The 17,095-nt window shown below is 37.7% G+C and overlaps 1 protein-coding gene across 1 annotated transcript; it reads left to right on the plus strand.

Annotated features, from left to right (window-relative positions):
* The first annotated feature begins 1,775 nt into the window (after positions 1-1,775).
* On the plus strand, positions 1,776-15,851 carry LOC133753474 (BTB/POZ domain-containing protein KCTD12-like). The gene is given in 4 exon segments (XM_062184119.1): positions 1,776-1,824; positions 2,219-2,275; positions 14,974-15,208; positions 15,211-15,851. Coding segments are annotated over 2 exon segments (870 nt in total). The 5' UTR covers positions 1,776-1,824; positions 2,219-2,275; positions 14,974-14,979.
* Positions 15,852-17,095: the final 1,244 nt, after the last annotated feature.

The following is a 17,095-nucleotide window of genomic DNA, read 5'->3' on the forward strand; positions in this document are numbered from 1 at the left end:
ATATAAATATTCCTAAAGAATGTGACTTATGAGGGGGAGAGAGAGAGAGAGAGAGAGCGCACTGTTTTGTAGAGAACATTCTTTTACTTACTTCCTTGTCTTCAGACTCCTATATAAGGGTAAAATGTTTTACACTGCTATAGCCATTTGGTGAATATAGCAAAGAAAGCTGAACATGATCTTGAAAAGGTTCTAATAAAGTCATAAAGCTGCTGATATAACAATGGTATAATTGATCTACCTTAATCTTGTTATGTGAGAAAATAAATATTCCCTAATTGTTGAGTCTGTCCTCTATTTCTTTTTTTTTAATATTTATTTATTTGAAAGACAGAATTACAAAGAGGAAGAGGTCGAGAGAGAGAGAGCGGGTCTGCTGGTTCACTCCCCAAAAGATCGCAACAGCTGGAGCTGATCCAGGATCCAAGAGCTTTTTCTGAGTCTCCCAAGGGAGTGCAGGGCCCCAAAGACTTGGGCCATCTTCCACTGCATTCCCAGGCAATAGTAGAGAGCTGTATTGGAAGAGGAGCAGCCAGGACTCGAACCAGTAGCCGTATGGGATGCCGGCACTGCAGGTGGCGGCTGTACCTGCTATGCCCACCACAGTACCAGCCCCAGAATCTGGCTTCTATTTCTTACAGGCAAATATATCCTCACTCCAAACCACACCAATTCCAGCACAATGTTTCAGAAACTTGGTTGGTTCTTTGACTGACAGAGAAATATAAGGTTTAGAGAGACAGGATCATTCACATTTCCTTTTTGAAAAATCCCTGCTTTATCTCCATAATTTAATTTGAGGATAAAGGAAGAAATTGCATGTGAAATGAAATCATTTAGTTTAGCCATATCTATTTTGGATAATTTGTCCATTCTGTACTAGAATTGCATGGATAAACTGAAGAAAATTAAGTTAGATTTTGAGAATGAAATAGCCTGCCTTTCTTGACGCCAACATTAAAATTTTTGATTACAGTACTTAGTATGTGACATTCTTTTCCATATATCTTTGTATTTTCTGATATTGTTCCTTTTTGCCTAGACTACATCTGTTACATTTCTTCTTCTTGCTAATTCTTATCATCTGGTAAGACTGTTTAATCATATTCTCCAGGAAGACTTCAAGATTGCTTAGTCTTTCCTTAGTGTTATTATGGAATTGTGTGCTTACCTCTCCATCACACTTAAAACCTTATATTGAATTTACTTGTTCATGCTTCTTTTTCCTGGACTAAAGTCTAAAACTCTTGAGAATGGAAAAAGCAACTATTTATTTATTTATCCTCAATGTTCACCATGTTTTCTAACACATAGAAAATGTTAATAAATGATTTATTGGAACTATAGAGATCATTTGAATAATTATCACAATAAAGTTATTAAAATAAATGGATCTAGTGCATCTGAGTTTAAAATTCAATCAACTCATTAGCAAAAAATGCATTCCTAATAAATGTTTATTGGTTCTGTTGGAATCAAGAAAAAGATCAGGAACAATTCTCCCATAACCCCAAATTCTACTCTTTTATTAATATCACCAACACAGTCATCTCCCTGTCTCTTTCCTCTGCTTTCTTCTCAAACTGTAGAATAAAAAGCTTGACATTTTCATATGGGAAGCTAGCAGGAGAGGGAGCCAAGTATGTCATAGCAGGGGAGGAGGCTTCCTAGTATTAAAAGGGGAAACTCAGCTCAGGCACTAAAGCACATAACCAGGGAGAGGAAGGAAGACATTCCACAAGCAGAGCTGAGCACCAGCAGGGCAGTAAGGCTGAGCGGGACTGAGGCTGTGTTTGGCCATATCCCAGTGACTGGAGATTCAAGGTAACTTCTCCACTGACTTCCTTGTCTTTCCTTTCCAGTCTACTGTTCTGGAATTCAGAAGCCTCTGTACTTTAGCTGGAGATACACATGTCTCTGTGTGTGTGTTCTTTCTCTGTGCTGAGAGAGGACTGCATGTGAAACCTGCATGAAAAGCAGGCTAGAGATCCAAAAGCAGGCAAGACTCTTCCTGAAGGAGAATTCTGAAAATCCAGATTGTTTTTCATCATCAGTTAATTTTAAAATTATAAAATATTTTTGAAGCATCTGGCTGCTAGAATTTCACTTCATGACCGAAATTCTACTTGGAAAAGGAAAGAACTGCTGCTGAAGATTTTCTCCATCAAGTAGAAGAAAAGCTATCTCCTAAAATTTTCTGCTTTGCTTACATTTTCAGCTCATCTGTTACCTACTTTGATTTCTTGGATCTCTCTGAACTGGAGCAACTTAAAAGGTGGGAATCACATTGCAAATTTAAATGAGTGTGTTCATTCTGGTGAGTGCATATTTAAGACAAAATGGTCAAGGGTGGGGGAGGAGGATGAGGAAGAAAAAGGCGGTGGGGGGGACGGGAGAGAATAGAGGAGCTATTAGGACACAGGGATTTCAGCTTTAACAAAATCGGGACTCATTCATAAACTTATTTCTTCAGAAAAAACTTTAGCATTTTCAGGAAGAAATCAGAAATTGCTATAAAGAGGTTACGATATGGTGTTTTGATATATTTGACTTGTTTTTTCCTTTTAAAAACATTAGATCTTGGATACAAGTACTATAATTAGCAACAGGATTATTTGACTACAAAAGCAAAGCATGTACTAACTACTTTCCTGAATGCCTTTAAAATGTTAAAATGTGAAGCACAGCTCTCAGGGGCTTGCAGTGTACAGCTGGGTTCAAAGACTTAAAAATCCGGTTTTAACTACATGTTCTTATTACCTCTTTTATTTCTGCCTTGCAGAGACTTTTATTTCTTTGATATACTGAGGGCTGCTAACCACATGCACTTATCAGTCTTTGGTTTATGTGCAGAGGAGAATAAATGAGACATTTCAGGTTTCCCTAGAATGTTATTTCCCAAATTGACATATGGTTAGATGAATGAACTATTTTTTGGCTTGTCTTGAACAAAGCCCGACAGACAGAAAACATTGTGATGGACAAAGGAATAAATGGGGGGTATCAAAATATTTTACATACAAAAGATATTTTTACATTGCAAATACATGCCAACAGATAAAATCCTCCTGTTTGGAAAGCATACCCTCCTTGACTTCATGTTATGATAATATGCCATGGTACTTTTGAATTGAAGCTGTTTCATTATTGGAGGAATTACCTCCACTTTTATTTCTTAAAAATAAACTCTTTTTGTTATTCTTAATTAACTAAGAATAACTTCTGTTCATGTATAAAACTATGTTCCTGATTGTGCCACAGAAAGGCAGCAGTTTAAGGTCCTGGGCAGTTCTAGTATTGACTTTTCTCCTTCAGATTTCTTCCTCTAGTAATAAAGGTTCTCTCCTAACAATTTATCAAAAACACTTCATTGTTAATCTGGGAGCCAAAATAGATACCCAGCTTCACTCATCAAACTGAATGTGGCTCTGATTCATAGGACCATCAATTGACTTAGGTATAGGTAACTTTAAAGTAATTAAAAAGACAAGAAAACCTTGAAATAAGAGAATATTAATTTCATACTCCAATTTTTCTGATGTTTAATTTTGCTATAAAATGACCTGTACAATGAAGAACAACTATCTTGGACACTTATTGCTTATGAAAGGAACAAATAAAACTTTTTATTGCATTCAGAAATCTGCAAAATCTAGTGCATATGCATTTCTTGTTCATATACTCAAAACGGATTTCTATAATGAGTTTCTACTCATATACTGTGGGATTATGAAAATAATGAGATCAATATCACATTTGTTGGTGATTTATTCACCATTCAGCATTTACTATAGGCTTACTTCTCTCTATGTTCACAGTGCTGGGGATCCAGATATTTAAATAAAGACTATTATGTATAATCATAGATATTAGACACAGATATAGAAATTAAAAATTTGTGGTAAGTTCTATAGAGGTTATTTCTTAACTGCAACAATAGTAGAGAATATGAAAAGACAGGTGGGAGGTCAGAGAAGATGTTTCATTTTAGCAATTTTTTATTGGATCACTATGAAACTTCTAGTACTGTATTCAATTCAGTGGATAGCAATTCTTCACTGCTTTTCCCAAGACAAGCTAAGGGAGCTAATGTAACCAAATATTTGTTAAGCATTTGTCATGTGTCATCAATATGTTATATATTTTATATGCATTGTATATAATTTCCTCATCTTATTGATTAGGATTTTTATTATATCCATTTTCAAGATTAGTCCACTAAGGATTAAAAAGAATATTAGTTTGTCCAAAGTTACCCACTTAGTATGTGGCAGAGCTGGGATTCCAACTCAGATGTGCCCAAAGTCATTGTTACATTTTTTCTCAAGAAGTGGTAGTGGGTGGGGGGCAGTTGGGTGAGTAAAATAAAGGAGGAAATATCAGGGCCGGTGCTGTGGTTAATCCTCCGCCTGCAGCGCCGGCATCCCATATGGGCGCCGGGTTCTAGTCCCGGTTGCTCCTCTTCCAGTCCAGCTCTCTACTGTAGCCGGGAAGGCAGTGGAGGATGGCCCAAGTGCTTGGGCCCCTGCACCTGCATGGGATACCAGGAGGAAGCTCCTGGCTCCTGGCTTCGGATCAGCATAGCGCGCCGGCCATAGTGGCCATTTGGGGGGTGAACCGGTGGAAGGAAGACCTTTCTCTCTGTCTCTCTCTCTCTCAATAACTCTGTCAAATAAACAAAAAAAATTTAAAAAGGAGGAAATATTAGACAGAGAAAATCATAAGTTTAAAGCATATGGACCTGAAAACGTGGATGAGTTTGGTGAAGTGAGCCTAGATACAACATGGCTAAAGTTTAGGATCATTTTGGGGTGAAGAAAGGGAAAGATAATTGGAATTAAAGCCTGAAGGCAAGGCAAAGTAGAGAGTGTAGAGCATTTAATATAACACATTTAATATGGCTGTTAAAAATCTATAATCTTTCAGGAGTTGTTGACAAAGTTTATTCAAGGAAGACCAAAATAGTTTCTGCATTTTAGTAAGGTAATTCTAGTTATAGTATGAAGGGCAGATTAGTAAGTGGAGCAATAGTCTCTGAAAAGTTGTAAAAGACTGTGTCTATTTTTCCTCTAAGAAACAGGAATTATAATAGTATTTAGATATATGAAAATAGATCAGCCAGTGCTACAGCTCAAAAGGCTAATCCTCCACCTGCAGCACCAGCACACTGGGTTCTAGTCCCAGTCGAGGCACCGGATTCTGTCCCGGTTGCCCCTCTTCCAGTCCAGCTCTCTGCTGTGGCCCGGGAATGCAGTGGAGGATGGCCCAAGTGCTTGGGCCCTACACCCGCATGGGAGACCAGGAGAAGCACCTGGCTCCTAGCTTCAGATCAGCGCAGTGCACCGGCCGCAGCGTGCCAGCCGGAGCGGCCATTGGAGGGTGAACCAACAGTAAAGGAAGACATTTCTAACTGTCTCTCTCTCGCTCACTGTCCACTCTGCCTGTCAAAAATTAAAAAATAAATGAAATAAATAAAATAAAAAATAGACCAGAAGAGAACTGGTTTTTAGTAACTGCTTCAAAAATATTAACTATTGTTATTATTTAAACTACTATTATTATTATTATGTGAAAGGGTAAGAAACTGTATGAATTCATTAAATCTAAGGATTTCAAGTTTAATATAGAAATAGGAGGAGGAGGTTAACCTTATTTGGGGCTTGAATTGGTATTTCTTTTTTTATCTTTTATTAAATGAATATAAATTTCCAAAGTACAGCTTATGGATTACAATGGCCTCACCCCCATAACTTCCCTCCCACCCACAAACCTCCCCTTTCCCTATTGCTCTCCCCTTCCTTTCATATCAAGATTCATTTTCAATTCTCTATATACAGAAGATCAGTTTAGTATATATAAAGATTTCAACAGTTTGCCCTCACATAGAAACACAAAGTGAAAAAATACTGTTGGAGTACTAGTTATAGTATTAAATAACAGTGCACAGCACATTAATGACAGAGTTCCTACATGATTTTTTTTAAAAAATGATTAATTTTCTATGTAATTTCCAATTTAACACCAAGGTTTTTTTTTCATTTTCAATTATCTTTATATACAGAAGATCGATTCAGTATATACTAAGTAAAGATTTCATCAGTTTGCACCCACATAGTAACACAAAGTGAAAAATACTGTTTCAGTACTAGCTATATGATTACTTCACATTGGACAACCCATTAAGGACAGATCCCACATGGGACGTAAGTACACAGTGACTCCTGATGTTGATTTAACAATTTAACACTCTTGTTGGATCCTTCTCTCCCTTTTTTATTTTATCAGTTAGTATTCGCAGACACTAGTCTTGTTTGTGTGATCCCTTTGAATCTTAGATCTATCAGTTTGATCAATTGGGAACTGAAATTGATCACCTGGACTAGTGAGATGGCATTGGTACATGCCACCTTGATGATATTGTATTGGAATCCCCTGGCACGTTTCTATCTCCATCATTTGGGGCAAGTCGGATTGAGCATGTCCCCAATTGTACATCTCCTCCCTCTCTTTTTCTCATTCTTATATTTAAGCGGGATCACTTTTCAGTTAAGATATAAACACCTAAGAATAATTGTGTGTTAATTACAGAGTTCAACCACTAGTACTAGAACAAAAAAATACTAAAAGGGATAAAGTATTACATTGTACATAAACAGCACAAGAGCTGATCAAGCCATGTTTCTCATAGTGTCCATTTCACTTCAACAGGTTTCCCCTTTGCTGCTCAGTTAGTTGTCGCCAATCAGGGAAAACAAATGATATTTGTCTCTTTGGGACTGGCTTAATTCACTCAGCATGATGTTTTCCAGATTCCTCCATCTTGTTGCAAATGACCGGGTTTCATTATATTTCACTGCTCTATAGTATTCTATACAGTACATGTCCCATAATTTCTTTATCCAGTCTGCTGTTGATGGGCATTTGGGTTGGTTCCAGGTCTTAGCTATTGTGAATTGAGCTGCAATAAACATTAATGTGCAGATGGCTTTTTTGTTTGCCAAATTAATTTCCTTTGGGTAAATTCCAAAGAGTGGGATGGCTGTGTTGTATGGTAGGGTTATGTTCAGGTTTCTGAGGAATCTCCAGACTGAATTCCCTAGTGGCTTAACCAGTTTGCATTCCCACCAACAGTGGCTTAGTGTCCCTTTCTCCCCACATCCTCTCCTGCATCTATTGTTGGTAGATTTCTGAATGTGAGCCATTCTCACCGGGGTGAGGTGAAACCTCATTGTGGTTTTGATTTGCATTTCTCTGATTGCTAGTGATCTTGAACATTTTTTCATGTGTCTGTTTGCCATTTGGATTTCCTCTTTGGAAAGATATCTGTTGAGGTCTTTGGCCCATCTCTTAAGTGGGTTGTTTGTTTTGATGTTGTGGAGTTTCTTGATTTCTTTGTAGATTCTGGTTATCAACCCTTTATCTGTTGAGTAGTTTGCAAATATTTTTCCCATTCTGTCGGTTTCCTAGTCACTTTACTGATGGTTTCTTTTGCAGTACAGAAACTTCTAAATTTCATGCAAACCCAATAGTTAATTTTGGTTTTGACTTCCTGTGCTCCTGGGGTCTTTTCCAAGAAGTCTTTGCCAGTACCTGTATCTTGCAGGGTTTCTACAATGCTCTCTAATAATTTGATGGTTTCGGGTCATAGATTTAAGTCTTTAATCCATGTTGAGTGAATTTTTGTGTAAGGTGAAAGGTAGGGATCTTGCTTCAAGCTTCTGCACGTGGAAATCCAATTTTCCCAGCACCATTTATTGAATAGACTGTCCTTACTCCAGGGATTAGTTTTGGAACTTTGATCAACTATGAGTTGGCTGTAGATGTTTGGATTGATTTCTGGTGTTTCTATTCTGTTCCATTGGTCTATCCTTCTGTTTCTGTACCAGTACTATGCTGTTTTGATAACAACTGCCCTGTAGAATGTACTGCTCTCTGGTATTGTGATGCCTCCAGCTTTGTTTTTGTTGTACAAGATTGCTTTGGCTATTCGAGGTCTTCTGTGTCTCCATATGAATTTCAGCATCATTTTTTCCAGATCTGAGAAGAATGCCTTTGGTATTTTGATTGGAATTGCATTGAATCTGTAAATTGCTTTTGGGAGAATGGACATTTTGATGATGTTGATTCTTCCAATCCATGAGCATGGAAGATTTCTCCATTTTTTGGTATCCTCTTCTATTTCTTTCTTTAAGGTTTTGTAATTTTCATCGTACAGACCTTTAATGTCCTTGGTTAAGTTTATTTCAAGGTATTTGATTGTTTTTGTAGCTATTGTGAATGGGATTGATTTTAGAAGTTCTTCCTCAGCTGTGGCATTGTCTGTGTATACAAAGACTGTTGATTTTTGTGGATTGATTTTACATCCTAGTACTTTGTCAAACTCTTCGATGAGTTCCAGTAGTCTCTTAGTAGAGATCTTTGGATCCCCTAAATAAAGAATCATATCGTCTACAAAGAGGGATAGTTTGAGTTCTTCCTTCCCAATTTGTATCCCTTTAATTTCTTTTTCTTGTCTAATAGCTCTGGCTAAGAATTCCAGAATTATATTGAAGAGCAGTGGTGAGAGTGGGCATCCCTGTCTGGTACCAGATCTCAGCGGAAATGCTTCCTACTTTTCCCCATTCAATAGGATACTGGCCGTAGGCTTTTGATAAATTGCTTTGATTGTATTGAGGAATGTTCCTTTTATACCCAGTTTTCTTAGGGTTTTCTTCATGAAAGTGTATTGTATTTTATCAAATGCTTTCTCTGCGTCTATTGAGAGAATCATATGGTTTTTCTTCTGCAGTCTGTTAATGTGGTGTATTACGTTGATTATTTTGCGAACATTGAATCATCCCTGCATACCAGGGATAAATCCCACTTGGTCTGGGTGGATGATCTTTCTGATGTGTTGTTGCATTCTATTGGCCAGAATTTTATTGAGTATTTTTGCATCTATGTTCATCAGGGATATTGGTCTGTAATTCTCTTTCAATGCTGCATCTTTTTCTGGCTTAGGAATTAAGGTGATGCTGGCTTCATAGAAAGAATTTGGGAGGATCCCCTGTTTCTCGATTGCTCTGAATAGTCTGAGGAGAATCGGGGTTAATTCTTCTTTAAATGTCTGGTAGAATTCATCGTTGAATCAATCTGTTCCTGGGCTTTTCTTTGTTGGGAGGGCCTTTATTACTGTTTCAATTTATGTCTCTTTTATGGGTCTGTTTAAGTTTTCTATGTCTTCTTGGTTCAATTTAGGTAGGTTGAATGTGTCCAAGAATCTGTCCATTTCTGATAGATTTCCCTGTTTGGTGGCATACAAGTCCTTGTAGTAATTTCTGATGATTCTTTTTATTTCTGTGGTGTTTGTTGTTATGTTTCCATTTCCTTCTCTGATACAATTGATTTTGGTCTTTTCTTTGCTTTTTTTAGTTAGTTGAGCCAATGGGGTGTCAATTTTGTTTATTTTTTTAAAAAACCATCTCCTCGTTTGGCTGATTTTTTGTAATTTTTTTTTGATTCAATCTTGTTGATTTCTATTCTGATTTTAATTATTTCTCTTCTCCTCCTAGCTTTGGGTCTGGTTTGCTGATGATTTTCTAGATCCTTGAGATGAGTTGAAAGGTCATCTATTTGGTGCCTTTCCAATTTCTTGATGTAGGCACCTATTGATATAAACTTTCCTCTTAACACAGCTTTTGCTGTATCCCATAGGTTTTGGTATGTTGTGCTGTTATTCTCATTTACTTCCAGAAAATTTTTGATTTCTCTTTTAATTTCTTCTATGACCCATTGTTCATTCAGGAGCATGTTGTTCAATCTCCATGTGTTTGCCTGTGCTCTAGAGATTCCTGAGTTGCTAATTTCCAATTTCATTCCTTTATGGTCTGAGAAGCTGCATGGCATGATTTTAATTCTTTTGAATTTGCTGAGACTTGCTTTATGGCCTAGTATGTGGTCAATCCTAGAGAAGGTTCCATGTACTGTTGAGAAGAATGTAAATTCTTTCTGTGTAGGATGAAAAGTTCTGTAGGTATCTGTTAGGTCCATTTGAGCTATAGTGTCGTTTAAATCTACTGTCTCCTTGTTGGTCTTCTGTCCTGATGATCTATCTCTGAGAGTGGAGTATTGAAGTCCCCCAGAACTATTGTTTTGGGGTTTGATCTCCCTTTAATTCCCTTAACAAGTCTTTTAAATAAACTGGTGCCCTGTAATTAGGTGCATATACATTGATAATCGTTATATCTTCCTGTTGAATGGATCCCTTAATCATTATATAGTGCCTCTCTTTGTCTCTCCTAATAGTTTTTGTGGTAAAATTTATGTTATCTGTTATTAAGATGGCTACGCCTGCTATATTTTCATTTCTGTTGGCATGGTATATATTTTTCCAGCCTTTCACTTTCAGTCTGTGTGCATCTTTGTTAGAAAGATGTGTTTCTTTGTTTTCCCTTATCGGTGACACCTGAGCACCAAAGGGTTAACCTGTCAACTGAAATGGACACTATAAGAAACAATGACCTGATCAGTTCTTGTCCTGACTCTAGTTGTACAATGTAATTCTTTATCCTTTTTAGTATTTGTTGTTGTTGCTGTAGTTGTTGTTCTAGTACTAGTGGTTGAACTCTGTAATTAACACACGATTATTCTTAGGTGTTTACATTTTAACTGAAAAGTGATCCCTGTTAAATTTAAGAGTAAAAAAAGAGAGGGAGGAGATGTACAATTTGGGACATGCTCAATCTGACTTGCCCCAAATGATGGAGTTAGAAATGTGCCAGGGGATTCCAATACAATCCCATCAAGGTGGCATGTACCAATGCCATCTCACTAGTCCAAGTATTCAATTTCAGTTCCCAATTGATGGCTCTTAGGTCTAAGAGTCAAAGGGATCACACAAACAAGACTAGTGTCTGCTAATACTAACTGATAGAATCAAAAAGGGAGAGAAGGATCCAACATGGGAAGCGGGATACACAGCAGACTCATAGAATGGCAGATGTCCTAAACAACACTCTGGTCTCAGAATCAGCCCTTAAGGCATTCGGATCTGGCTGAAGAGCCCATGAGAGTATTGTGGGCATGGAAAGCCAAGATACCATGGAAAAGAAAAAAAAAAAGAAGAAGACCTAAATGAAAGATCTCTGTGAGTGAGATCCCAGTGGAAAGAATGGGGCCATCAAAGAAGGAGGTACCTTTCTCTGAAGAGAGGAGAGAACTTCCACTTTGACTATGACCCTGTCGGAATAAGATCAAAGTCAGCGAACTCTAAAGGCTTCCATAGCCCTGACAACTCATGACTAGAGCCTTGGGAGATTACTGACGTATGAACAGGAATGTCAAATTGTTAAGTCAGCAACAGGAGTCACTGCGTACTTACATCCCATGTGGGATCTGTCCTTAATGTGTTGTCTAATGTGCAGTGATGCTATAACTAGCACTGAAAGAGTATTTTTACACTTTGTGTTTCTGCGTGGGTACAAACTGGTGAGATCTTTACTAATTATATACTGAATCGATCTTCTGTACAGAAAGATAATTGGAAATGAAAAGAAAAACCTGGTGTTAAATTTGAAATGGTATAGAAAATTAATTAATTTAAAAAATTATGTAGGATCTCTCTCTTTACATTTAATGCTATAATTATTACTCCAACAGTATTTTTTTCATTTCGTGTTGTTATATGGGTGCAAACTGTTAAAATCTTTACCTAATATATACTAAGCTGATCTTCTGTATATAAAGAGAATTGAAAATGAATCTTGATGTGAATGTAAGGGGAGAGGGAGCGGGAAAGGGGAGGGTTGTGGGTGGGAGGGAAGTTATGGGAGGGGGGAAGCCATTGTAACCCATAAGCTATACTTTGGAAATTTATATTCATTAAATAAAAGTTTAATAAATGGAAAAAAAGAAAGATGTGTTTCTTGTAAGCAGCAGCTAGATGGGTTTTGTTCCTTAACCCAATCAGCCAATCAGTGTCTTTTAACTGGATTGTTCAGGCCTTTAATGTTTAATGTGACTATCAATAAGTTGTAAATTTGCCCTATAATTTTTGGGTTTCCTGTGATCTTTTGCTGTGAGGTTTCCTTCCTTTACCTTCTTTCATATTGGTGACCGTGTTTCTGTGTTTCTGCGTGTATCACATCTTTAAGCATCCTTTGCAGGGCTGGACGAGTGGCGACAAATTCTTTCAATTTCTGTTTGCTGTGAAAGGTCTTTATTTCACCTTCATTCACAAATGAGAGCTTTGCAGGATATAATATTCTGGGCTGGCAGTTTTTCTCTCTTAGTACCTGGGCTATATCTCGCCATTCTCTCCTAGCTTGTAGGGTTTCTGATGAGAAGTCAGCTGTGAGTCTAATAGGAGATCCTCTGAGAGTAATCTGGCGTTTCTCTCTTGCACATTTTAGGATCTTTTCTTTGTGTTTCACTGTGGTGAGTTTAATTACAATGTGTCGTGGTGAGGATCTCTTTTGGTCATGTTTATTAGGGGTTCTATGAGCTTCCTGTATTAGGATGTCTCTGTCCTTCTCCAAACCTGGGAAATTTTCTGCTAGTATCTCACTGAAAAGACCTTCTAATCCTTTCTCCCTCTCCATGCCTTCAGGAACTCCTAGGACCTGAATGTTGGGTTTTTTAATAGTATCCTGTAGATTCCCGACAATATTTTTTAGATTTCTGATTTCTTCTTCTTTTCTTTGGTTTGCCTGTTTCCTTTCCTGTTCTCTGTCTTCTAATTCTGATCTTCTCTCTTCTGCTTCACCCATTCTGTTTTTAAGGCTCTCTAATGTGTTTGTCATTTGATCTATTGAAGTCTTCATTTCATTATGGTTTCTTGTCACTATCACAGTTTCTTTTTCTACTAGTTGTTTCATTTCGTTTTGATTCCTCCTAATATTTCATTTTCATGAGAGAGATTTTCTATCTTGTCCATTAAGGATTTCTGTAGTTCAAGAATTTGTTTTTGAGAGCTTATTAATGATCTTACCAATTTTTTGAGATGCGCTTCTTGCATTTCTTCTATGTCATCATCTTCATAATCTTGAATTGGGGTGTCTTTTTCATTTGGGGGCATCATAGTGTCTTCCTTGCTCTTGTTACCTTGGTTTCTACGTTTGTTTGGCATTTGGAGGTGTTCTCTGTTTCCTTCGCTGTGGTGTTTTATCTCATTATACTATGACTCTAGCTTAAGTGGTCTGTCTGCTTTTGATGGATCCTTAGAGGTTATGCTGGTTGTGGCTAAAGAGCTCTGTTTGGTTCTTTATGGTTAAGGGTGTGCCCAAGGTCGCTCACCCAGATTGTTCTCTGGTTAGCTCTCTTGCTCTCTCTCTCTTTTTTTTTTAGACTCAGTTGGGAAGAAATTCCACACAGCTCACCAGGTTGCCTAGGTTATGAGTTTGTTTTACATATGTAAAATGGTGCCTGCTCTTTGTCTTGCTCGTCTTTGTAAGGTGAGTGGAGAGAGAAAGGCTAGTGACCCTGCCGGTTCCCCCTATTTATTTGCTATTTTTTCTCTCCTCCAGTCAGCTTGGTGCGCTTTCCCCCGTGGGACCCCAGACCGCACTCCAACCTTCCCTGCCAATGTCTCGGGTTACCTCTCCTTCCAGCGCTGGGGCTCCAATTCTGTGGCTGGGCTTCTGTGGCTGGGCTCCCTCAGTTTCCTGCTCTCGCGGCTCCCGCAGCGCGGCTCCCACAGCGCAGCTCGGTGTGGCAGTGGGCCACCCTGCTCTCCCCGTAGGTCTTCTGTGTCACATCCTCCAGATCTGGAAGAGTTTCCTCTGCAGTTTTCCTTCTGAGTCTCTTCCTGACGGTACAATAACTCCACTTTTGTTAAACTAGCTTTTCGCGAACTGTTGGTGCGCGCCCTCACTCCTCCACCATCCTGGCTTTGTCCCTGAATTGGTATTTCAAGTATAGATGGATATATAGGCAATGAACTAATATTTTACAGAATGGGAAAAGGAATGAGTAAAGGCAAAAATGATTATATCATGGGCATGCAACATTTTTCTACATGTAAAGAAGTCTTAGAAAATATAATCAAAAGGGAACAAGAAAGTTTAGTGTTTAAGAATGTAGACACTGGAGTGCTACTGCTTGAGTTTGAATGCCACATTATTCACTTATTTGTTGTATATTGGACAATCTTTTTCTTACCATCTATTTACTAGTTGGGGAAAATAATACTACCCACCTCATTGGTTAAGAACGATGTCTAGAACATAGTAAGTTCTACATAAGGTTAAATATTCTTATCATTATAAAGAGAATAAGACTAGCTTATAGGTAGTTTTGAATTTCAGGGTAAGGGGTTTGGATTTGATATACAGCCCAAGTGGAGCTACTAGAAATGGGTAAACAGAGTAGAACGTAACGTGAGAATAACCGATCTTGTAACAATATTTAGGATATCTTGGGCATGAGGGACAGAGGATAGATGTTGATGGGTAGCGACCAGATATGCCCAGGTGAATTATTTTCTTATATTAGTATAGAATGAATCTGCAAAATATAGTGCTGAGAGTGAAAATACAGGAATGAAGAATGAAATATTTAATACAATAACATATACATCTATCTAAAATCACAAAACCCATTTCATAAGAATACATATAAACAAAAAGAAGCTTATCCGGATGGTTGCCTTTGATAGGGGTAGGGTCAGAAATGGAAATTGAGAGTGAGAATATATTAGAACTAAATAAAAATCACAGAGATGGTTTCTTGCATGAAATTTGATGACATGATGTGAGTTGATGAGTATGATCATCTAATACACCTGCATTCAGAAGATTTTAAAAAATTGCAAAGCTAAATATTGTACTATTTCTCAATACAACTTTTTAAATGTAAAATTCATCACTAAAAATTATGCTTCTTGATGTGTAGTTAGTGTGTATGTGTCTGTGTGTGTGTGTACAGAAAATTAATTTAATAAAAATAATTTCCACATTGTAAGCTCTTATTCAAGACCAATCTGTTTTGCTTTTGCAGATCAATATGGCCTGGCCAGAGAAATCAAGTTGTACCAAACAAAGTGAGGATTCCAGTCATTTCCCTGAGATTATTGAACTCAATGTAGGTGGTCAGGTGTATATCACTCACTATCCTACTTTGGTCAGCATTCCTGGTTCCCTGCTCTGGGAAATGTTCAGTGAAAAGAATCCTTGCTCCCTGATCCAGGACAACAAAGGGAGATTCTTTGTAGATCGAGATGGTTTCCTATTTCGCTAGACTACATGAGAGATAAGCAAGTAGTGCTTCCTGACCACTTTCCAGAGTGGGGTCGGCTCCAGAGAGAAGCAGAATACTTCAAGTTGCCAGAGCTTGTCAAGATGTTGACTCCTAAAATAAACAAGCTCAATTTAATTGGCACTGACATATGCCAAAGTGACCTAGACGAGCTGTCCCCCAACACTGACACCATATATAATCTCTCTTCAAGTAATATCATCCAAATTAGTGGTCTGGTTAATCCCCTTGCTCTGAAAATGGGAACTGGTTCTGGCCTCAAGAAGGCAGGCTTCATCACTATTGGCTATCGAGGCTCCTATACTCTGAGTCGGGACAGCCAAACAGATGCTAAATTCCGCCGTGTGGCCCGAATCATGGTGTGTGGCAAGACTTCATTGGCCAAAGAAGTGTTTGGAGATACTCTGAATGAGAGCCGAGATCCTGATCGTCCTCCTGAGCGATACACTTCTCGATACTACCTCAAATTCACTTTTCTGGAACAAGCCTTTGACAAACTAGCTGATGCTGGCTTCCATATGGTAGCATGCAACTCCACTGGCACCTGCACTGCCACCCCTGATCAGACAAATGATAAGATCTGGACCTCTTATACTGAATATGTTTTCCACCGTGAGTAACACTTAAAAATCATCTGGAAAATATAAACCAAAAAGCCAGCTCTGCCTCCCCTTTCTGTTCCTGTATACATGTTCTCCTGTAAAAACAGACACATTACTCTTGGACCTTGAATCCTCTGTCTAATTTTGGAAAATGTCACTACTGTCACCATAACTAATTAAACCTTCTTCGATACCTTCCTTGTTACACATCATCCGGTTTTGTATGGCTTTCAGTCTGCCTTGGAGTGTGGAGTTGGATGCCTTTAGGGGAAAAATATTCAATGTGGAGGCATATGTACATGCTCAATAGAGATGTATTTGTTGGGCAAACACAGACAAAACCATAGATTCTGTTGAGAAATGATGAGCAACGGTTTCTAAATACTTTCTTAGCACCACACTGTGGATATGCTTAAATCCCTTGTTCTTATAGTCTCCTAGGAAAAGTCCTTTACTCATATATGCTCATTGTGAACCATATATTTAGAATAAATGTGAATATATATACATATATATTTTCTCTAAATCTCTCTCTCTCTCTCTCTCTCTCTCTCACACACACACACACACACACACAATGTGAGGGCACTATTGTTCTTAACAGACTGGGTAGAAGAAGGTGATAAAAATCACCCAGGAAAGGTCAATAAGTTCTAAAATTGCCAATTATTTTCAATAGTGAAAAATGAAAAATTACATATGTAATTATTTCTGAGAATTTATATTGCTTTTACTTGAAAAGGATATAGTGAGGATATATATCATGACTATTCCACAGACATAAGCATGTATGCCATTTTAAAAGATTTTGCCCAAAATATGTTTTATCCATATAGATAAAGGAATGGCAAGTAAATAACTACTTCATGTGAATACATATATATAGTGCTTTAGTTTTCACTAAATAGTTGGATGTATATGTCAGCTGTTTACTGTTCTTTTTATTAACTAATTGAGTGTGTGTGTGTGTGTGTGCATCTAGGGTGGCAGTAGGAAAAGAGGCAATACAAAAGGAAAAAGACTAAAAACCCCAAATACATAAAATTTTATTTGATGGAATTCCTAGTGATAATTTTTTTAGGTAGCTTGAAAACAATATCCTCATATGAAAACATCTAATATTTGAGACACATGGTTGAATTACTGGAAATTATGAGACAAGTCATGAAAGGGACTTGAAGACACATTTTAGAGGATCTTTATCTCTTCTTTGAATAGCTTAACATTTCATTGATCAAACAGCCTTATTTTTCATTTATTCT

Source organism: Lepus europaeus, chromosome X (assembly GCF_033115175.1).
Source record: "Lepus europaeus isolate LE1 chromosome X, mLepTim1.pri, whole genome shotgun sequence".
NCBI lineage: Eukaryota > Metazoa > Chordata > Mammalia > Lagomorpha > Leporidae > Lepus > Lepus europaeus.